General features: G+C 45.2%; 1 protein-coding gene and 1 long non-coding RNA gene across 6 annotated transcripts in view; one reads left to right on the top strand and one right to left on the bottom strand.

The window, feature by feature from the left end:
- LOC140219861 (uncharacterized) overlaps positions 1 to 17,606 on the top strand; it is a 31,556-nt gene extending 13,950 nt beyond the window's left edge. For 3 of the 5 annotated variants that reach the window (XM_072289892.1, XM_072289888.1, XM_072289889.1), the window contains one exon: positions 7,496 to 9,267. In XM_072289892.1, coding sequence (XP_072145993.1) covers positions 7,496 to 8,160 — 665 coding nt within the window. In that variant the 3' untranslated portion in view covers positions 8,161 to 9,267. Of the gene's footprint in view, positions 1 to 7,495; positions 9,268 to 11,098; positions 13,942 to 14,200 lie in introns of those variants that run through there. The other 2 variants (XM_072289890.1, XM_072289891.1) reach the window with 2 other exon arrangements.
- The window catches only part of LOC140219863 (uncharacterized), a 478,555-nt gene that overhangs the window by 18,419 nt on the left and 435,651 nt on the right, over positions 1 to 24,485 (bottom strand). The window lies entirely within an intron of this gene.

The raw sequence follows: 24,485 nt of genomic DNA, 5'->3' as shown, positions 1-24,485 counted from the left end.
GACAGAACCAACATCGCCCAAGACCAGCGTGCTAGCCGCAGACTGCAAGGACTGCCCCCAGAGCACGGACTTCTACCTGAGATGACTAAGAAGATTGTAGTCAAGACAATCCCAATGGCTGCCCCGGCGTCCCCCGTTATCCTACAACAACCTCGGGACCCACCAACCTTCCATGGAGCAGCGGCTGAAGACCCGGAATCATGGCTGGAGATCTACGAACGCATCCCGACGTTCAACAACTGGGAGTCCGACGACAAGCTGCGGCATGTCTACTTCGCCTTAGAAGACGCCGCCAGAACTTGGTTTGAGAACAGAGAATCGACCTTCACAAAGTGGGACCTGTTCCGTAGCGGCTTCCTGCGCACCTTTACAAGCGTCGTGCGCAAGGAAAGGGCCGAAGCCATGCTGGACGCCTGAGTGCAGCTACCTAACGAGAACGTTGCCATCTTCACGGAAGAAATGAACCGTCTGTTCCGCCATGCCGACCCGGATATGCCCGAGAAGAAGAAAGTCCACCATCTCATGCGTGGTGTGAAGGAAGAACTTTTCGGTGCAATGATACGAAGCCCACCGAAGACCGTCGAAGAGTTCCTTCGCGAGGCCACCAGCATCGAGAAGACACTCGAAATGCGGAACCGGCAATTCAACCGCCGTACAAGCTCTACCCACTACGCAGGAATTCAATCACTGGCCACGGACGATCTGCGCGAGACCATCAGGGCCATTGTGCGTGAAGAACTGCGCAAGGTCTTGCCTTCGTCGCAGCCTCAAGTGGCCTCGATCGCCGACATCGTGAAAGAAGAGGTGCACCGATCGCTTGGAGTTCCTGAGGTGCAACCAGAATCACCACAGCCCCAGCCGGAAGCAATGACCTACGCCGCCGTCGCACGCCATCAAGGCACCCCTCCGCGACCGCGCCAGGGCCCTGTAACGGCGCAATTCCGTCGTCCGCCGCCACCAGCACGCCCACCTGTCGCCCACCGCACCTACGCGAGGAAGACGGACATTTGGCGAGCGCCCGACCACCACCCGCTCTGCTATCACTGCGGAGAAGCCGGCCATGTGTACCGCCGATGACCATACCGCAACTTGGGACTGAGAGGGTTCGCCGTCAACGCGCCGCGTCCACAGCTTGGAGAGCGCCCACGTGACATCGCCGACTACCTCGCCGCTACTCAATGGAGCCCACGACGACCGTCCCGTTCGCCGTCACCAGGCCGCTACCTGTCGCCGCAGCGCCGACCATACACCGGCCCAGTCCGGGGCCGCTCTGTGAGCCCATATCCGGAAAACTAAAAGCAGCAACCGATGGAGGTGCGGTTGCTGTTCGTCGAACTGACGAAGATCCTCCGCCGCCGACGAAGACGACGAAGAAACCATCTCGACGACCTAATGACGACACGCCGCCGTCCCGAAGAAGTCGGGAAGCCAAGACTACACCGACGAAAGACGACTTGACGACGCGACGTTCCAGCTTCAGTTCAACACGACGCAGCCGTGATCCGACGCCAAGACCCAACTGCAACGCCAGACAAAGAACCACCGACCGTGACGTGCTTCTCGACAGCCACGCAGTTACCGCCTTAGTGGACACAGGTGCTGATTACTCCGTCATGAGTGGACACATCGCCGCCCAGTTGAAGAAGGTTAAGACTGCATGGGAAGGCCCTCAAATTCGCACCGCTGGAGGACACCTGATTACGCCGACTGGAATCTGCATGGCAAGAATAACCATTCATGACCGGACTTACCCTGCCACCTTCGTTATCCTCCAACAGTGTTCACGAGACGTCATTCTCGGTATGGACTTCCTGAACCAACACGGCGCAATCATTGACCTGAAGTCGAAGTCAATAACGCTGTCGAAAGATAAAGCGATACCGCCGGAAAGCCCTTGTAGTCACCACGCCTTGAGTGTGCTCGAAGATCAAGTAAGCATCCCGCCTCGCTCCAGCATTGTTATTTCGGTCGGCACCGAAATACCCGCTGACGTAGAAGGTGTCATCGAAGGCGACCAACGTCTACTGCTAGACCGTGAAATTTGCGTCGCAAGAGGGATCGCTCGACTGCATGGAGGGAAAACTGAAGTGTTGCTGACAAACTTCAGCCAGGAGTTCAAGCACATCAACAAGGGCACGACGATTGCGTACATCGAGGAAATTCTCGAAACCAGTAATGCGTTTGTCCTCCCGGATTCCGCCGCATCTACCCCGACGACGATGGTTCCCGAACCAGACTACGACATTAATCCAAGTCTCCCCGTGATTAAGCAACAGCAGCTCAGAAGTCTGCTCCGACGATGCAAAGGCTGCTTTTCCACGTCATCGAGGATTCGACAAACACCAGTCGCCAAGCATCGCATAATCACCGAGGAGTACGCTCGACCACTCCGCCAGAGCCCTTACCGAGTTTCGCCGCGAGAAAGCGAAGCTGTAAGAGAACAAGTCGACGAAATGCTGCGCGACGACATCATCCAGCCGTCGAAAAGCCCGTGGGCATCCCCTGTTGTCCTGGTGAAGAAAAAGGACGGAACCCTACGTTTCTGCGTCGATTATCGTCGTCTGAACAAGATCACGAAGAAGGACGTATACCCCCTCCCACCGATAGACGACGCATTGGATCGGCTCTGCAACGCTAAATACTTCTCCTCGATGGACCTCAAGTCTGGCTATTGGCAAATAGAAGTCGACGAAAGAGATCACGAAAAGACCGCCTTCATCACCCCAGACGGCCTCTACGAGTTCAAGGTTATCCCATTTGGACTGTGCTCGGTGCCTGCAACGTTCCAGCGTGTGATGGACACGGTTTTAGCAGGATTGAAGTGGCAGACCTGTCTCGTTTACTTGGATGACGTCGTTGTATTCGCCGGAAATTTCGACGATCACCTTAAGCGGCTTGCCACAGTACTAGAGGCCATCAAGTCATCAGGGCTCACTCTGAAAGCAGAAAAGTGCCGCTTCGCTTACGATGAGCTTCTGTTCCTAGGCCACGTCATCAGCAAGTCTGGAGTCCGCCCTGACCCACAGAAGACAGCTGCCATCGCAATGTTCCCGCAGCCCACCGACAAGAAGGCAGTGCGTAGATTTCTTGGCATGTGTGCCTACTACAGGCGATTTGTCAAGGACTTTTCACGCATCGCTGAGCCGCTGACACAGCTAACTAAATGTGATGTCGAGTTCAAATGGGAAACACCGCAGGCCGACGCATTTCAAGAACTAAAACGACGCATGCAGTCGCCGCCCGTACTTGCGCACTTCGACGAGCACGCCGATACCGAAATCCACGCTGACGCCAGTAGCCTAGGCCTCGGTGCCGTCCTAGTCCAGAGAAAAGATGGACATGAACACGTGATAGCTTACGCTAGCCGGTCGTTGTCAAAAGCGGAAGGCAATTATTCTACAACCGAAAAGGAATGCCTCGCCATTGTTTGGGCTACAGCGAAATTTCGCCCTTACCTATACGGCAGGCCATTCAAAGTGGTCAGCAACCATCACACGTTGTGTTGGCTAGCTAACTTAAAGGACCCTTCAGGACGGCTGGCACGGTGGAGCCTCAGACTACAAGAATACATCACTGTAACATACAAGTCTGGACGAAAACACTCCGATGCTGATTGCCTATCACGCGCCCCCATTGACCCGCCGCCGCAAGGTGACGAGGATGACGACTCCTTCCTTGGAATAATAAGCGCGGAAGACTTCGCCGAACAGCAACGAGGAGACCCGAAGCTAAAAGCCCTAGTCGAGTATTTGGAAGGGCACACCGACGTTGTCCCTAGGGCATTTAAGCGTGGATTGTCTTCGTTCACGCTACAAAACAACCTGCTCGTGAAGAAGAACTTCTCACCAGTCCGCGCCAGCTACCTTCTTGTTGTACCGTCAGCGCTGCGTCCAGAAATACTGCACGCCTTACACGACGATCCAACCGCTGAGCACCTCGGATTCTCCCGGACACTGTCGAGAATACAGGAAAGGTATTACTGGCCGCGTCTGACCGCCGACGTCGCCCGTTACGTCAAGACATGCCGAGACTGTCAACAACGCAAGACACCACCGACAAGGCCAGCAGGATTACTACAGCCGATCGAACCTCCTCGCCGACCATTCCAGCAGATTGGGATGAATTTGTTGGGGCCGTTTCCGATATCAACATCCGGGAATAAGTGGATCGTCGTGGTGACGGACTATCTCACCCGCTTCGCTGAAACTAAAGCTCTACCAAAAGGCAGCGCAGCCGAAGTGGCGATATTTTTCGTCGAGAACATCCCGCTGCGACATGGTGCCCCAGAAGTCCTCATCACCGACAGAGGAACGGCTTTTACAGCAGAGCTCGTGCAAGCCATTCTGCAGTACAGCCAGACAAGCCACAGGAGGACAACTGCCTACCATCCGCAGACGAATGGTCTCACGGAATGCCTGAACAAGACCCTCGCCGACATGCTAGCAATGTACGTCGACGTCGAGCACAAGGCGTGGGACGCGGTCCTGCCGTATGTAACCTTCGCTTACAACACGGCAGTGCAAGAAACAACACAGATCACGCCGTTTAAGCTGGTGTACGGCAGGAACCCGACGACGACACTCAACGCCATGCTGCCGCACGTCACTGACGAGGAAAATCTTGACGTCGCTAGCTATCTCCAGCGCGCCGAAGAAGCCCGACAGCTCGCCCGCCTGCGGATCAAGAACCAGCAGAAGACCGACAGCCGAAACTACAACCTCCGACGACGCTTCGTCGAGTACCAGCCCGGCGACAGTGTTTGGGTATGGACCCCGATTCGCCGACGAGGACTGAGCAAGAAGCTTTTGCGTCGCTATTTCGGACTGTACAAGATCATCCGACGTATAGGCGCACTGGACTATGAGGTCGTGCCAGACGGCATTTCGCTATTACAGCGGCGCCGCTCACGACCTGAAATAGTCCACGTTGTGCGACTCAAGCCGTACTACCAGCGTTAATGAACTTTGGGGTTTCGCGTAACTGACCTTTGGACTTTGTTTCTTTTCGTTGTTTTGTTACTTATGTTTAATAAGTGTCCTTTTGTGTTTCACTCTCTTATATTTGTAGCATCGGGACGATGCTTTTTAAGAGGGGGGTATTGACACGTGTACTTATCTTTATCGGGCAACCACGTTTCGCCGCCTAACAAATGTAATCGCACAGCGTGGGACGCGCCTGCATGTATCCGAAGTTTCTCTAAAGTTATCGATGCTTCTATCCGCTGTCTGTTGTCGCCGAACCTTATGTTATCTGATTTCATCACCTGACGCGAATGGTGTAGAACTTTGTAGAAGGCACGCGGGTCCGAATGATTAGTCTGGAACATTCGACGACTGCTGTATAAAAGCCGACGCACTTGACCCGCAGATCAGATTTTCGACGATCGCCGACTGTGTTCGCCGCTATCGTTGTGCTATAAGTGTAGCCTGTTTTGTGGCCACAGGTTCGCCCAATAAAATTTAGCTTAGTCGTTCACGGTGTTGCTACTGTGTTCTTCAACGTCACCACCACGTGACAATATGACCAGTCCAAAAATTGTGTAGGACACCCTCTTAACAGAGGCTACAGCTGCATTAGGTACACCTAGTATAGCACGTGTCTCCAGACCCTTGCATTCAAGGGCCTTCATGAGGCTGTAGTGCTACGTTCACCCACACATTTTATTACATCATCCCTACGTAACAAAATATTTATGTTAATAGCTCACATCTCTGGGCAATGTCATTGTTTTGATACATAAACATTTGCATAAACCATTGCATATCCACCATTCACAGTACATTCCTCCATTTCATAAACGATGCATTGAAGACTCATCATCGTGTGTATTTGGCCATATCTGGCCTTGTGCGATAAAACCCCATACATCAACGAATTAAAGAGGTTTGTTTAGGCCGTTCGTTGTCCATTTCAGCATTCATTTGCCACAATTTTGTGATGGCAGAGCTCAGGGAGCAGAATTTATTGCTTGTCAAATTGTTTTCACTTTGAGCAAAACTGTAACTAAAGATGTTGTCATACTTTGTTAAGCCTATAAGGACGACACTGAGTAAAGCTCAGGTCACCAAGTAGTTTTCTCAGGTATAGAATGGCGAGATCACTCAAAAAGGTTCTGTATTTCAAAAAGAAGCTACATGGACAAATCGTTTATCCCCGAGAGGCGACTGTTCTTCTCAAGATTTGAGTGTTGTAAGCACTTATTTCGATGGGTTATATGCACGTAATTTTTTATGCGAAAGCATTGTATGCCCCATTATGCTAAAATATGCTAGAGGCAGCAGTGACGCCGCGTGATCGTACGAAATATTGCCGACAGTGCATAGAGTAAAAACATGTCAGAAAATGCTTGGGTTGACTTCAAATTTCTAAGGCTCCTGTATACAAAGTAAATCAAGGGCTTCGAAACGAAAATTTTCTAATTTTTGGTCGGTGAGAATCGAACACTGGCCTCCAAGATGTCAGAAAAGCACACTTCGCCAACAGCACAGCGACTCCACGGTTCTCGTTGGCTAAAGGCTTATTTGGCTTAGTGCATGTGTCATTGTACACGTCACGCCATATGAAAGGTGTGGCCTAGTTCATGCGTCATTGGGCACATGACGGTGCAGCTAATGGGGAGATGGTGAGGTAACGTCACGATTGTATAAAATAAAAAGCATTAATGTCCAATTGCGCACTGCTGAGTGATACTTTCAGTTATGAACTCCACATCAACAAGTGAACTCATTTAGACCCCTGGCACGTGTTGATTTGGCCTTACGGAGGCACAGTTATAGCACATGCGAGAGCTTGTGTGGACAAGGAATGCATGGAAAAACATTTCATCAAAAAGACTATAATGCTTTTGCATTCCAACACATAAGCAGTCTTAATTGTCTCTGCCAATCTTTTTAATCTCTCGGAGGTATTACATATATCTTTCTGGGCTTTCCTGAAAAGGAGGCGGGTTCTATGTGTTGGTGGGTTATATCCGGAAAAATACAGTATGTCCTGCCTGGCTCTTTACTCTCTCAACTTAAGAAAGTGTGGCCACAGTAAGGCATGTGGTCAAGAAGAAACCTATTGATGAAGTCTCATGTGAGAAATTTGTCATGCTAATGAATCGTAAGTTTTGAAAATGCCAAGTATGGCCTTCAAACCTCAAATGCTCGTTGAGGATTAGAGAGCAAGCTGAGTCGAAGCTCTTTGACGCTGTCCTCCAAGGGTTGTAGAAATTCGTGATAGTCCTCAAACACTCCAAATCCTCCCATTCTATAATTCTTTACCGTTCTGAAAAAAATAACTTGTACGGGTGGACTTCACAGAGTCGTGAAGCATTCAGATGCAGAAATATTCAGTAAATCATAAAGAACCACTTGGTGTCATTTGTTCCATCATACCTGAAATCAAGCTCAAGACCTCCCAAATAAAGAAAAGAAAAAGCTCATCATTAACTTTAGTATCTGTTATATATTCTTTTTCCTTTCGTAATACTACTTTTGTTTCATTTGTGCAGCATCGAGGCCTTCTATTTCTCCATCAACAGCCAACAGTGACAGTTCACAGCAGGGATGCCTCCGTCAAGATCATCTCTGTGACAATGAGGCTGCCAAACTGTTTCGTCTGGAAGCACATGCTAGTGTCCATACTGGCGAGCGTCCGTTTAAGTGCCATTTGTGCCCTCAGAGCTTCTCAAAAAAGGACACCCTCAAGAGGCACTTGTGCGTCCACGCAGGCGAGCGACCATTTCAATGTCCTTCATGCCTTCAGAGATTCTCTCAAAGGTCCAAGGTCAAGGAACACCTGCGCACCCACACAGGCGAGAGGCCATTTCAGTGCCCTTCATGCCTTCAGAGCTTCTTACGAAAGACCCACCTGAAAGCCCACCTGCGCATCCACACAGGTGAGAAACCATGGCAGTGCCCTTCATGCCTTCAGAGCTTCTCGCATAAGTCCAGCTTGAACGGCCACCTGCGCACCCACACAGACGAGAAACCATTTCAATGCCCTTCATGCTCTCGGAGCTTCTCGCGCAAGTCCAGTATGAAAGACCACTTGCGCACCCACACAGGCGACAAGCCATTTCAATGCCCTTCATGCCCTCAGAGCTTCGCACGAAAGACCAACCTGACAACCCACCTGAAAATCCACTTGCGCACCCGCACAACTGAGAAGCCATGACAGTGCTCTTCATGCCCTCAAAGACTCTCGCTTAAGAGGACGTTTTAGTTCGGGTGCTCCTGGCTACATATATCTAAAAGGAAATTTCCTTTTTCGCGGCAACCACTGCACCAGATTTGACGAGGTTTGTTTCATTTAAAAGGAAAACTTAAATATAGAAAATTTTCAGAAAACCAAACTATAAAGTTTACAAATCTTTAACTCAGCAAGGAAAAATTATGTAATTCTGTGGATTTTATGTGAAAGTACATCTCAAGCAGACAATTGTTATGTTACACATGAGTATAACAAAATTTAGTAATATGGAAACACAGCTTTTTCAGAACCCTTGTACACAATGTAACACATTCACGTAAGATATAAATTGACATATTGAATTTGTCCGCTTTGAATGATCTAATGGATGTCGTTTATAGAACAGCGATATCTGTTTTTGATGGAGAGCTATTAATTTATAAATTCTGTGCATCTTTTTTTTTCAATCTTTCATATTTTTGAAAATCTTTTTCATGACATTCAGGCCCCTAAGGAAAATTCCACTTCCAATAGCCACTAGAATTTAACTTTCTCTCACATATGCAACAAATTTCATTAAAATTGGTCTGGATGTTATATTGGAAAGGTGTTTTTGCATTTTACATGTATTTGAATAGGCCACATCACAGTTGGGCCCTAGCTAAAGCTTCCTCTTAAGTCCAGCATGAAGGAACACCTGCGAACTCACATGGACAGGAAGCCTTTTCAATGCCCTTCATGCACTCAAAAATTCTTGCTGAAGAGTGCTTTGGAGCAACACCTTACAGGCGATCGACCAAACCATTGCGCCGTCTGCTCAAAGTCCTTTGCACAGGCCGGTTACTTGAGCAGACAGAGACAAAACACAGTACCATGATACTGTAGAGTAGGTCAGTAGCCATGTCAAACTAGAGTTTCAATTAGAAATCTATAGACATGGAGCAAACAGCAAAGAGTTCTGCATCAGATAGCATGAGTCTCCCCATATGTTCTTAACGGGGTCCTGAAACACTACTTCTGGGTCACCATGTTTGTTCAGTATCTATTCTCAATGTGTCTTAAATAAAGAGCAAAAGAAGTGATGAAAATCAACCGACACGAACCCATGTTATCACTCATAAAATATTCAACATACAAGGAAAACAAGAGTTAACCTCAACCTCCAGTGGATTTTAGCTTCTCTAAATTCCACATTTCGTTTTGCCATGACTTCATGTGGTGACACCAACAAATTGCAGCAGGGCATCAGCATAACTCGGCTCGCCACAGTTGCCAAGCCTGCTCCGCCTATTCATGGCACACCCATGGCCTCCACAATCTGGCGTCTGAGTGCAGATGGCATACATCCCACCACAGAAAAGACTAATGCCATTGTAGCCGCGCAAGCATTGGCAAACAAGCAGCAGCTTCGTTCTTTGCTCAGACCTGTAAACTACTACGGTAAATTCCTGCTTTGGCTAGCCATGCTGGCTGATTCTTTGGACAATATACTGCGTGGCAACAACGCATGCGCTTGGACAAGTGCCCACCAAAGATCCTTTGATGACATCTAAGCTGCGCTGGCATCAACAGACGTCCTGGCCCACTATGACCCACAAAGTATGCTTTAAATTGCTTGCATTATGGTGTATGCGCCGTGCTTCCGCACATTTTTGCTGATGGTATTGGTACTGTTACTTGCGCTTCCAAGACGTCTGTTGCAGAGCAAAAATATGGGCAGATCGAGAAAGAATTATTATCAATCATCTTAGGTTTTAAGAAGTTTCACTACTGTTTTTACGGACGCTCTTTCACACTGATAACAGATCATAAACTGCTGCAATCCATCTTGGGGTCAAAGTCTGGCATACCTACTTTGGCAGCAGCATGACTTCAATGTTGGGCTGTTATTTTGTCTGCCTATACGTACTCCTTGAGGTTTCTATCGGCAAACAAAAATTTAGAGGCCATCTGTTTTTCGCGCTTGCTAGTTTGTCAGGTGCCCGCTCACAAAGCAGAAGAAGCAGTCGACTCGCTACGCTTGCAATCAATGCCGATCACAAACAAGGACATTGCATGCGCAACCTAGCAAGACCAACTTTTTTACAGAATACTCGAACTCACGTGCGGGATAGCCTAATTTTGTGGACGCGGCTTACCACATATCAAGGCTGCCTCCTTTGGGGAGTACATGTGGCGATGCCTTGAAATCTGAAGACCCTGGTTCTACAGGAACTTCGTGACGGTCATCCAGGAATAGTGCTATCCAAAACATTGTTCTACAGCTACGTTTTGTGGCCTCCTATTGATGCTTATCTTGAATCTCGCTATGCAAACCTTGCCAGGAACAGCATAATGCCCCCAACAGTGCCCCTTTGTACCCGTGGTCGTGGCCAACAGCTCTTTGGAAGTAAGTGCACATCAATTTTATAGGGCCCTTCCGGCAGACCATGTTCTTTGTTGCAGTTGATGTTTCGCTCTAAATGGCCAGAAGTCTGCATTATGAATAACACAACCAACAAGGGAACTATCCATCGTCTGTGTAAATGTTTTGCTGCTTTAGCTACCCGAAAGCAATCGTATCTGAAAAGGGACCACAGTTTACATCAGCACAGTTCAAGGCTGTTGTTGAAGAGATATGCACACGTCGTCACAACAGCGCCTTATCACCCAAGGTCGAATCGCTTGGCAGACCGTTTCGTTCAGTCCTTAACGACGGCAATAAAGAATGAATCAAACATGGGAAACCTGCTGGCCAACCTTCTCAATTTCTTACTAGCTTGTCGTAATACATCTCATGCTACTACGAAGGAAGCACCGCCCATCTTAATGTTCGGTCACCATCTTCATTCCAAACTGGACATTTTCAAACCAGCAGTAGTAGAACTAGTTCAGCATCAACAATTTATTTAGTCAAGCCAATGCAGCATGTTCGAAATTGCAGAGGACCGCCGAGATGGCTTCCAGGTACTGTGGTACAGCATGAAGTACCCGTTTATTATGCCTCCATGCTGCACACTACATGGGCCTTCGTAGTGCAGCATCGTTACCAAGATCAGCTTCTCCTGGGTACAGCTGATGTCTCCAAGTGTAAACAGAACAAGGACACTTTCTGGGAGTTCTCAGACACACCTGCAGAGAAGACTATGGGGGCGCACATTGCTTTAGAGGCTGCGCCACCTGTACGAAGATATTCCGTGCGCAGTCATCAACCATCAAATCGCTTCATGTCATCTTAGTTTTGTATAACGGAAACATCCCACAAATTAAGTGGGAGGAAATGTCATGTATGTGATAGCACCACAGGCTGTTAATAGCATCAGTAAGTCGACGCTACTAAGTAGTCACATGACCCATCCGTGATTCCTTATAAGGCTGGCATGTTTCTCTTCTTGCATCTGCACTTTTACCTCCATTTTTGCTGCAACAAGTAGCAATAAACTGTTTGCTACTGTTCTGTGTTCGTCTGCGGATTCCTTTCTAACTTCGAACTAGGCAAACATGCCATCTGAAGTCACTGAAACATTTGGCAGACTCAACTGTAGGTGACGTCTACGCATTGTGCAAATTGTTGCAGTATGAAATGCTGGCACGTGCTGAAGTGATGGGGCCCGAGCGGGTGAGGCAAGTGTAGTCTTTATTGCTGCTTCGCAAGCTCTCGTTTGCACTCTTCGAATTTGGCCTGGGTCAGCACTTTTGAGTAGGGCATTTTTTTGTGGGAAGATTTCACATGCTTACTCTGGGAGAATCATTGCAGCGTGAGCATCCACATGCAAGAAGGTGGGGGCGCTCGAGCACACCTAGATACATTATGTTGTTTTCCACTTGCACAGTGTTTAAGAATGGTGATGGGAAACCAAAATGAAATCGAGCTTGTGGGTAATGCTGGAATATGATTGCTGCCAGAGTGAAACACGACACTCACTTCATCCTTCCTGTAGCAGGGAACAGCAGTGTGTTTGGGTTATCGCATATTCAAAGCGTACACTGCGCTTCCAACGGCACCATGCAACAGCTGCTGAGAAATGTGTACGTCAAAATGCTTATTGAAATGGGGTTGACTGTAGTAGCTGTGAATGCAACATGTGACAGCCGACGACATTTCCTAGTACCAGAATAGGAAACTAAGTGCGTGCCATTATCTTCATTTGGCACAGGTGGGTGAGTACTGCAGGGGAAGTGTCCGTGGCGAGCGCCTACTGCTCTCAGTTGTGTGTGCCTCAAACCTTTTCTTGTTCACATAAAAAAACATGTGCAGTTTGTCAATTTGCTGAACACTAATGGTGAAAGATCTCAATTTCTGGAAACGTGTGAAAGGTACCCTGGAACTATTTTGACAGTATTGTACAAATCCACTGAGTCGTTTGGATAGGTCCTTCTGATCATTAAATGATACATTTAACTGCTCTGCATGAAGCGTGTATTTTATTGTAAGTAGTGCTGGGCAAATAGAAATGTTTAAGACCCAATCAAATAGGAAATGAATAGTGCCAGAATCAAATTGAGCATCAATACTTTTCTCAAAGTTTTCGAATAATAAGCAGGCATTTTAACAATTGTAAAACGGTATTCAGATCGTAGTAGTCATAAGCTTAGCATCTTTCTGTCATGACATTGTGCATTATGAAGCATTACCTGCAGCCTTAGAAAAATGTTTTGGTTATAGTGTGGACATTTGCAATTCTGGTGACTTATGCTATAAGTGGTCTATGCTGTGTTGTAAGGGTATAAGGATTATTATTATTCTATGATAACTATCAAAGTAAGCCGTCTTAATCTTCTCGTGAGTTAAGGGATCAATCTGGATAAAGCATGGTGCAATCAGACAACACTCTCTGTCTGTTCTGGCGACATTTCCATCATCATGGGTAGTCCACATGGTACTGGCTATAACGAATGCATATCCAAGCTCCTAGCTTATCAATATAACATCTCTATATCAAGAAATGAATGCATCGGAGGTTATGAATTCATTATAAGGCCAATGACATAACACAAAACGTCCAGGCATGGTCAATGAGTAAACATAAAACTATGAAATCTTTATGCCTATCATTAGAAAAGATTTTTATTATACATTTCTTGTAGACATATATCTAGAAATGTTGAAGATAGATTTATTTACATATTCGGTGGTGTGAAAACATTATATATCTACCGTTTTATGACTATCTTGTTGTGTATCAACTTTTTTGAAAAGCGCACTGTTAAACGAATCAGCATTTCTTTAGAATTATAGTACAGTAACTCTAAAGCAACAAGGTATTTATCAACGTAAACTTGTGTAGTGGTAGGCTATGCTGCCGAGTGCGTCAGGCTTTCTCTGCTCTTTCAGCGATCATTTGCACTTTCCGAAGAGCCCTGTGTATATGAACAAGCTCTTTGTCTGTTTCTTGTGCTGTTTATGCTTTTAATAAACAATGTTGACAGAAAGTTAATGTTATGAGAACTAGGATCTGATCACTGTTTTATGTTAGTCCTTGCATAAGTGATTGTTCATTGTTGGAAAACTAGTCATTATTTGATTCAATTTGATTGCTTTGGATATCAAAAATTACTGTCCGCATGCCTCTGCAAAATATGTGGGTTCAATGTGATGCATTGGAATGCTTAATATTACATTGAAGGTGTATGAACGATCTGCTTTCTATGCTTTGCTATAAAATGCTGTGTTTCTTTGTCTTTCTTTGTGTAATGTTTCTTCATATACAGTAGAAGCTGGATAAACGTGTGCAGGTATAACAAATTATGGGATATGAAGAATTAAATATAAATATCTGTTTATCACGCTTTATTTGTGTGGAGCATTCTGCTGCCATAATGGAGTCAAAAATGACGGATCCCTCACAGTATTGACTACAACGAAGCAGATATTTGTTAGCACCCCCCCATGCCTGGAAATATATATTCTGGCAGCAAAACACCAAATACAGGTGCGGACCGATTTTTGAAATGCCCGAATTTTTTGTACTTGCACAATATCTGCGACACCAGCACCTACCCCTGGCACCAGTGATAACAGTACCTGATATTTTGGATGCCGCAGGTGGTTTCAGCCATAAACCGGGCCTGCGATGTCATAAACATGGCAGCTTTGAATATAGGTGCTGTCATGTCAACCGATTGCAAACTACAACTGGTTGCCGACGAAGCGGCGGCGGTTTGGCCTAGCAGCCAAATTAGTGCAGCCGGCGGAGTGGCTGGCAGTAAGGCATTGCAGGAAGCCTGCTGCCAACATGTTCACACTCGTAGACCTTATTGGCATTCAGGAGCGAGACCAGGTGTACAGTTCCAACCGAAGGCATACGAAAGCATTGATAGCAATAGTAAAATATTAGACAACTACATGAAGTCAGGTTTGTGGTGCTATCAGCCTCATAAATTTCAGTAAATGTTCACTTATTAAAAAATTGAGGGGAGACTTAATGTTTTGCGTGCGGGATGCAAGAGCATTACAGTCCCTTTGGTGAATGAAATGTTTTCAATTGATGTTTTTGAAATGCATTAAAGTCCTTTCTGATGATTCAGTGTGTGTGTTTGCATGTGCGTTAGCTGCATACCGGAAACATTTGGACCATTTTGCTGCAGAACGACGAATTTTATTTCAAGCTGTGCGATCCGCTGTCTAATGGTAGGTCTGTCGTGATTGTCATCTTCTTCATTTTCACGTTTCACAGCTGCCGCAGAGGTAGACGCTTCAGAGTCCATCGCAGTAGAGACAACACTGATGAAACTTGAAAAGCAAGCGATGCACAGGAAGCTGCACATTCATTTTAGGCACTCGGGGCATGGTGGCCTTCCCATTCTCTGTGCTGTCACGTGACCAATGATGCACATGCCAGGCTACACCTATAGTCAGCCACATGATTGCGATGTGACATGTCTAATAATCGCACACAGACTAGGCACACCCAGCCAGAACCTTGGAGTCGTCGTGTTGTTGGGGAAGCGTGCTTGTGACGCACCCCGGAGGCCTGGGTTCGATTCCCACCCAGACCGATATGTGCCAAGGTTTCTTTTCGAAGCCATTAATATATACTCTGTTTACCGGACCCTCCCTGAGAATAGTGATGTCAATCTGAGCATTTTTTTTTTTTTTTTACTTTTTGCAGCGTCGGCCATTTTTGGTACTGTCACTTGATCACGCTGGATTTTCTGCCTCATGAGATATATAATGCTTTCGCATTAATAAATTCACAAGCATAGTGTCACGCACCACAAGCAAACATGAATAGATCTCGCTCTATGACCACGAAATCTTGCTTCCACAACACTGGCACGATGTAAAGAGCCTGCAATGGGGAGTACACGCTTCGTGCTGCCTCTTGCTTCACCCCCTCTATGAAACGAGATTACACAACCTCCAGCACTAGGCATGTGGGAACCCAGTGCGCACCAAGGTACAACCCATTTTGACTTTTCCTTGGCTGCCTCAGCACCCACTGTGTGTTACCTCCTAGATAGCTCATGCACACAGCTAGACAACTGTATGCTGCCATGGCCGGGTGAGAAGCTAACCTTGCTCCTGCTTCCCTTGGGGGCAGAAATTAACTATGAGAGAGAGAGCATTAATTCACGCAGCCAGCCTTTGCCCGCGAACCTTCCGTGAAGCCAATCTGGTGGCTTTTTGCCCTCGCAGTATCAATGCAGCATGCGACTTCAGAGACTCTGGATGCTGGCTCGGAATGTTTGGTTCCTGCTAGTTTTTTTATTGATGACGCTTGTTCGGCGGCCCTGCTGTAGCTCCGCGTTTAGTGTGGGAGCACTAATGCCTTCTGTGCACTCTAACAAGACTATCACGTGCTGAGCTGATACATTTGGCTTATGCTCTCTCTCTCCAAATATGCCCTCCCCCTCTTGCACTGAAGGAACTGTCGCTGGGGTGAAACAGGTTTCTGGCTCTAAAGATTGCTTCCTGTGCCTTTAAGATACAAAAATATGACCTTAGACAGTGGCTTGTGTTACTCCCCAACAAACCACGAGTATCCAGTGGGCGTACCACAAGAGACCAAATATCAAAGGCATTTAACGACGTCTAGTTCACATCTATAATATGTTCCACTAGTACATGGCAGTCAAGGGTCATCCAAAAAAATGTTGAATGTCTTTGTGATTTGGACGTCTCTTGCACAGTCAAAACTTGGCGCATTGATCATACGTTGTGCGTTGCGACTATGTGAACACACCGTGCCACAGAAATACAAGCAAATTGTCTTCAATGCCTAACAGTCGGATACTGGGAGAGGAAAGTTGTGCTGATGCCTGTTACAGCCCTGCGGCGGCACATTTGCTTTGGTTTCCCCCATCCTCATCACTGTGCATGTTCGAGAGGGAGAATGTGTTCCCGAATTGCGATATATCCATCTGTTCATTCTGAAAAGACCCCATTGTAGCATTAAAGCCTAGAATTTCATTTATGATCACATTTATTTTTTTCAATGTGGCTATGAGACGAAACGGTCATTTGAGGGGGTTATGAGTAGCAATTTCGCAAGACCTCTGCACGCAGTGTGTGCAGAGGTCTTGCGTGTCAGAAGCCAAAACTTTTGATTTCGGTTACATCATCTTTTTCTCATCAAAAACATTTTTTTTAGTTAGATCTATTAGTACGCTGTTAAAAATATATAATCCTTAACTTGCTGATATATTACGACCAATTATGACAGATTATAAAGAAAAAAAGAAGCTTGAACTCGCAATACCTTTGACTTCACATTGCCACTGATATCAGTTCAGCAGTTGCATACTGAAATTTAGAGCCGTGCTTCTGACTGTTATTTGTGGAACGTTTAATCACCCTGCGAAGCGCTTATAGAAATGTCTGAGTGCAACATTTTAGTGGTTCATTTCCAGAGATATTTGTATCACTTGGTTTCTGGAACTATTCTTCAAGTTTCAGGGATATTTCTCATTTGCAATGCTTATTTCTAAGTATCTGGTCACGTTATATGCTTGGAACTATCGTGGTGTACAGGCTGCCTGAGCAAGCTAGCATTGTCAAGCTATCAAGATTAACATTTCATCTCGGTGTTCTGCTTCCTTTTAGTATATATTTTTAAAGATAGCTAGAAAGTACTGGCTTTCCATTTTCAATCTCGTGGCCCACAAGCAGGTGCTGGCATGTAGGCCATGCACTAATAGGTGATATTACCTCCTACTGATCAATTCTAATATTTTTAAATATAATTGTGGCATTGTGGCTGCTAGTCATTTTGTGAGTGTTAAAACCCTTTTCTCATTAGTTTTAGTGAAGTTGAATTTATGTGTATTTTTTTTATAGAAGTTCTTCAGTCTTTCTATCTTTCCTTTTTTTTTTAAAGATCAACCTTTAACCTGTTTGTATACAGATAGAACTTGCAATGAATATTTTCATACATATGCCTTTCTGGGGTCCAATCATTTTTGCAATAAAGCTTTATCAATTGTATAAATAAAAAGTAATGTTTGTATCACACTGTCTCCCTTGTATGCTTTACGTAATGCTTACTGAACACTTTTTCAACTAGCCATTGCAGCATTTGTAATAATTCAAAACAAAAATACAGATCTACGATTTTGTATGATAGCATATGCTAAAGAGGATAAAGGCAAAAGCCTGTGCACTCGTGAGACATTAATCACATTATTTGCCACTCTCATTTGAATGTGTAGTTAGTTTCTATTTCTTCTTTTCTCCTACAAAAGGTTGTGGGTTCGTGTGCCTTAAGTAGCTCGACCTTAATCACTTGTACATTAATTTGCCCTAATTAAAACCAATGGCTGCGGGTTAGAGTGCCTTAATTAACTTCGCCTTAACACCAAAGGTCGTGGGTACCACTCTCAACCTTCACAATGTCAGTTGGAATTCAACTTGAAGATATGGCTGGTTCATCCACATCTCCAAGTGGGTTAGAGTGCCTTAATTAGTGCTATCTTAATGAACTGTGCCTTAATTTGCTTTGCCCTAATTTATACCAAAAATCGTGGGTCCAACTCTCACCATAGGTCGAGAGTCCGACCTCCCAGTTTTTACGACATTGAATTTTGGTGCCATAATGCCGGACATCGTGTTTTTCAACCCACGAGCCATCTAAGGATTTCGCCTTGACAAAGATACCTCACGAGTTAAAATTTTTGTTTTGACATTTACACATTAACAAAACATTCCGAACAAGGTCACTGGCTACTTACCAACGTTGGTAGTAACTGTGGCATTACTGTGCGTCGGCAGATGTACAATCGAGGACAAATGAAATGCGAACAGCGGAGCGTGTGGCCAAAGCATAACTAAAGGTAAAATGCATTTCGTTGGCCAGTCATTGTGCACATGCATGGGCACGTGATTCTTGCGCAATGTGCAGCACTGCTCGCCCTACTGTGAAAACCATCACCCGTATTTTCTTTGAAAGTTTTCTCATTCCACCGTGGCAGTACCATGCCCACCTGGCAGTACACTGTTATGGTGGCTAGCACCATCAACGCATCTGTGGCACAACACAGCTGGCACGCACCCAGTTTCCTAATGTGCATTGCTTTGCTTTTGTTACCACTATCAAAGTTGTCAGTGTCTAATTTGAATAGCACCAAAAATGTGTTGCACTGGAGAAGCAACAACAGTGCTAGCCATCTTAACAGTAATTGCAGATAGGAATGGCACTGCAATGGCAGAGTGAGGATACAAGCTTCAAACGAAATACACGACGTAATCGTGCTATGACAAGTGGCCCCACACTCCGCGTCGAAACCTCATGCTTGCATGTGTACAATGATGGTTGGCCGACGCTGCACACTGTGCTTTCAGTTATGCTTCGGCCACACCGTCTGCTGTTCGCATTTAATTTGTATTTGATAGCTCACCTGCTGTGGCACTTGCAGGCATGCAGCTCATAATAGCGTGAACAGGAAGGACCGACTAGATGTTCTATGGACCTCCTGCATCCCTTAAGTGAACATCTATTAGAGGTCACTTACGTCCAGCTGCGATATCGTTTCAATTTTACAGCATCATGATCTGGATGGGACGTACTCTATACGCTTGGTACGTATTTGTTATGTCGTTTAGAGAAATATAGGTATCTGTAGGATGTGTGCAATGTCTAAAACATGATGTTCTATGGACATAATGGGACATCAATAGTTCACTGGGAATGAGATTGCAGACAGTTAAAAATTTCTGAATGCAGTAGAGCTCTGCGACTTGCAAAGGTAATGCACCTGCCTTGCCCATAGGCCGTTTCCCTCTTTGAGGTGCAAAAATATAAGAGCGTGTAATGCTGTTAGGCAACCATGTTAAATTTGAGCCTACGAAGAGCAGCACAATTTCTTCACTGGCTATAGCCCTTCATCAGTTATAAAGGGAGAGATAGAGTCGAAATTTGTTTTACGAATAAGCGTGCAGATGCTGTATGCAAACATAATTTGTGTAGGGAGTATCCTTGCAGCATGAAATGCATAATGAAAATAACTTGGTCTGAAGGAATGTAAAATGCAATCGAATAAATATTGATATTCGGAAAACTCCTTGGTGTTATTTCTTTGCTCATATGGGTGTTATAAACGATATGTATGGTGATTTGTGTTGCTGTACATGCACGTTTGCAATATATATGTCAATCTTTTTGGCCAATAAAATTAAACTCACCTTTCTGAAAAAAAAAAAAAGCTACTTACCTTGTTTGATGATATGATATATGATAAGTAGCAGCTTGTAGCATGTAAAATAATAATCTGGACTCTTGATGGTTCTACACGTATATTTGAATGTAATAAGGCAATTCTTAGATCACACATATAAACCAGCAACATAAAGTTTTTACAGCAAAAGGAAACACAGCACTACATAACAGTGCTCACAATACATGCAGCATAGCATAAGGTGCTTTTAAAGTGCAGTTCTTAGATGCCTGTTTCTACGGCGAACGTCGTTGTAACCGAACGAATGAGTACAACAAAGGATGAAAGAGTGAATGCAGAGCGCAGCGGCAAATGAAAGACGATAGTGAACAGAGCACGAGGAGGAGGGTATGGCTAAAGCATGAGAAGAAAACCGTAGTGCGGTGCTCAAGACGGGCTCTGTGGCAACGGTGCTTAAGAGATGGCGCAACAGTAGCATGCATCGTCTGTATGGTAACAAAGTGTTGCATGAGTGAAGGTTTGTCTGTGGCATCTGCTGTGAATTGTGCCCACGCATCACCGACGTGCTGCCTCTTGGGATCTCCCGATTAGCGAGGCAGTCGCGCCACACTTCACTCCATTTGCAACGTGCTGCATGAGACAGATCGTCTGTGCCAGCCAATATATCACGAAATGAGAACATGTATAAAGCTGCGCTCAAATTTTGCTTTAGGGAGTATCGTAATCATCTGTGCAATTTGTTTACTTTCCTTCAGTAGGCTCAAGGGCCAATTAAATTCTTGCTTGTTACAAGGAAGTGCAGGAGAGCAGTGGGTTAGCTTGATGATGCTATTCATAAGTTCAAGCTTGTGCTGCTCACAAGCGACCAGTCCAGAATGTTTGAGCTGGAAAAAGGAATAAAAGTCTACCAAGTGCAGTGCACACACAGTAGTCGTTTTCTTGTGAACTGCGGCACTTGAATCTGAATTTTGTTCTGCTATGTGGCATGTTGACATTTGTTGTACTTGCCAAAACGTCAAGCTTCTCGAAACAATTATTTTGGCGACCATTTTACAACAGGTTCGCTTCCTTACTAGTGTACAAATAGTCACTCTTCAATTGTTCAACACGTCATTTTCATTTGCATCCTATTTGCTCGAAGTGCATGTGCAAGTCCGAGTGGACCTCGGAGCTTGTGAGTGATCATATGCTTTGCCACTTGCTAGTGGACAACGCTAATGGAGACCACCCTATGCTCCAAGGCCCATTGGTCACCACGAAGATACACAGCATAGCAGTGGAGAGACTTTTCCCATCACGGCACGTCATGGGAAGCCTTCCTCGTGCATCAACGGGCTAGAACCCCGCACTCTGGGTTCTTGCAAAGAGCCTGTGCTTCATACCACCCCAACGCTGCACTCGACATACTAAAATGGTGTGTTAGAAATCAGGTGCCGGTGACATTGTTAAACACCAGTAACTAGAAGGTGTTATCGGCAATCTTTTGGAGAATATGCGCAACTTTATTTTCCTCCGACATGTGCTGGGTGGATTTGCGACAGTGCCAATGCAACCAGAATGTAAGAGATGTAGGGTTAGGGCGACACCCGTATGCAGGTGGCCTTCTTCCCAGGGCGCTGCAGGCTAAGCAGATCACCAAAAAGTTCGCAGAGCTTCTCTTTGAAAAGATCCCAGTTAGTGATCTCTTCTTCATGCGTTCGAAACCACTCCAGTGGAGTGGCGCCGAAGGAAAGGACATTTTCAAGTATATAACCATCGGATCCCACCTGCCGTTCGTGCTGGCACATTCATATAAGCTCAGTCAATTGTCAACATCAGGAATGTTCATGCCAGTAATATGACGATGTGAAATTGTGACAAAGTCGGTAGCCACAGGTGCAAAAAGCTGGCCTAGATGATGTTTCGTCACTAGGAGCCAAGGTGGAAATGTCCGCATTGTGACAGCTTCAAAGTTCCATGGCGGCTATGGGGAATGTTTACACCAATAATGCATGTAGAATATGTATACCTACCTCAGATAGAAGGCTATGTAGAAGGTACATTTACACAATAGTCCAAATGCGACCAAGATGGCAGATGTAGAACTTAGACGTTAGTGGCACATACTCACTCTGGAGGTTTGGTCAAGAACCGGGTAGTGCCATATAAAAATAAGAAAAAGATTGATAAAGTACTGTAAACAAAATTGAATAGGTATATGGGAGGTAATATATAGATTCTAGCTTATGAATTTAATAGAATGTAGGCATAAATGGAAACAAAAATACAGCTAATGGATTTTGTAGAAATATAACAAAACCCTGAGTTCTGATTATATAGTCGAAATCTTTGACCTTGCAATAAAATCCTGAATGGCATTGCCAACCTTCATGTCACTGTGCCCAAAAGTCGAGGCCCAACAGGATAGTAAATTTTGAACATTTAAGCCTAATCTAAGAAGGCAGAATGGCGTTTCTAATGCTCTTTTTTGCAATTCAGAATACTTCTGACAATCAATGAGAAAATGATCTATTGTTTCATGTTCCCCACAACAGGGACAGTTTGGTAGAGGGAGCCAGACCAGCTCTGTGTTGGTAAAAATTTAGAAATGTAATCCAGCAGCGTAGTCTAGTGATTGCAAGTTCAAGTGCTCGCATTTGACAGAGTTTACCAATAATGTGACAAGTGCTGAAATTCTGAAGACTTTGTTAAAGAAGGGGGTTGAAATTCACGCAGTGTCATTTGCCTCTGAAATATTGCCTCTATGATGAAAGCTGATGTCGGTAGGATTTCAATGACTGGGCCATTCAGGGACACTTTCGCCAACAAATCTGCCATTTCGTTTAGAAAGAGGCCCTTATCTCCTGGCACCCAACCCAACCTCATCAAAGCTAAATGAGGGGGCATTAACGATTTCAAAGCTCTCAAAACCTAGGAGTCATCAGAAGCAGTGAGGCAGGAGCACAGAGACAGAGAATCCTTCACAAGCACTGTGGAACATGTTGATGTATTTAGTTTATGAAGGGCTAGAATTACAGCTAAAAATTCTGCTAGAAAGATCAGTAGGAAGTCTGGGTGGCAAAAAGATGATCATCTAGAATCAGCACCACTTCATCCGTTTCCTCAATTTCCACAATGTGTACGTACATGACTGGTATGATACTTTACTGGCATCATGGTGTTGTCAGTGTCGTGTGTCACCTCAGATCAACATCCGCAAATTGTTTCGTTATGGTTTGAAAACACCAATCAATGAGACAGCCTCTCCGACTATGCTGAAACATGGTATGAATTACCTCGGCAGCTCAACATATCAGACCATACGGAAACACTTGCGTACCAGAATGCACACATACGTAGATTACCACTTAAAATTTTACTTACTACATGAAGGACACCTACATGGCTCAACTGTGTGGAAAGTGTTCTTTGAGTTTATAAGTTACAAAGAAGCTTTGAAAATAGAACATGCACTGAAATGGTCACTTTCACATTTTAATCAGAGAGCGTTAAGGAGCCCGTGTTGCAGAAAATCCGGTGTCGGCGTCCAGCACCTGGTGTCAGATGTCGCATCAGCAAAAAGATTTTCTACTCACACATACCCAGGCTGTTCATGTGACGCAAGGAATTCAGTGAACTGAATTTCTCAAGCTATGTGGAAAAATTGTAAACTACAACTTACACACCACCTAGACATGATAGCTCTTGGATTGCAATTTGAATATACGAGAAAACATAATTCTGTTATGCAAAAACTCAAACAAACCCATTTTCCATCATTTCTACAATGCGCAGACCAGAGATGGCGTCTGCCATTTGCACACACTGGCACGTAAATATCCCAGAATCCATGGAGCAGTGCGCCCGCTTTCTCGAAAGACTTCCAGGTGGTGCTCGCCTCCGCCGCATTGCGACCCCTAAAAGAGGTCACATTTCGACCAGAAAGCCCGCCTTCGTGCACAGTGTTCGCTGTGAGCGTTTCCCGGTAAACATTACGGTTACATATGCGGCAATTGCCGGGAAGCGTGAGAAGCAGTCAGAGATCTTTGAATGCTATCGCGTTCCAGTCTTAAAGGCAAAGCTTAAGCGTTCTCCAAATTTTCTTGGTGCGGGTGCCTCTTGGGGGTGGCTGTAACATGCAGAAGTATGAAGGCCTAAGAGGCACCAAAATGGTGGTGTGGAATCCTTCAGTGTGAATTCCTTATCACAAATGCAAAGAACACTGCTTAATGCTCCCATGTTTGTTTATTCCAAGTGGGTACAATGTTGCCCAGCACAGAGATCAAAACTGGGGGTATGCAATCAGCAATTTTTGAGATTGAATCGGCTAAAAATGAAATAGTCCTGAAGCGAATCAAATATGAAATGCATTTCGAATACCTTTAGATAGAGTTAACAGCCATTTTCAAAATTGCTATAAAACAATGTGCACATCCTAGTATTCGTAACTTAGCAAGCTTCTGTCATTGCATGGCACAGTATGAAGCATTGTTTATAAAAAGCACACATTGGGCATTAGGAACAAATGAGAAGTTTCTTGCATATCTTGCATTCATGGCATAAATGATCACTGTATAGCTGGGAATGTCCGTCTCCCGAAACAACCTATACAGCCTTCTCAACTACAGAAGTTCACATATTTTATGTCATACTATGTGCATGGAGATAAAGTTTATTGTATTTCTGGGCTAATTTGATGTTGGATTATGCACAGTCAACATATTAAATATAAGAAGGTT

The sequence above is a fragment of the Dermacentor andersoni genome, chromosome 8, assembly GCF_023375885.2.
Source record: "Dermacentor andersoni chromosome 8, qqDerAnde1_hic_scaffold, whole genome shotgun sequence".
Lineage (NCBI taxonomy): Eukaryota > Metazoa > Arthropoda > Arachnida > Ixodida > Ixodidae > Dermacentor > Dermacentor andersoni.
The sequence above is the reverse complement of the archived record's forward strand: the minus strand, read 5'-3'. Positions and strand labels throughout refer to the sequence as shown.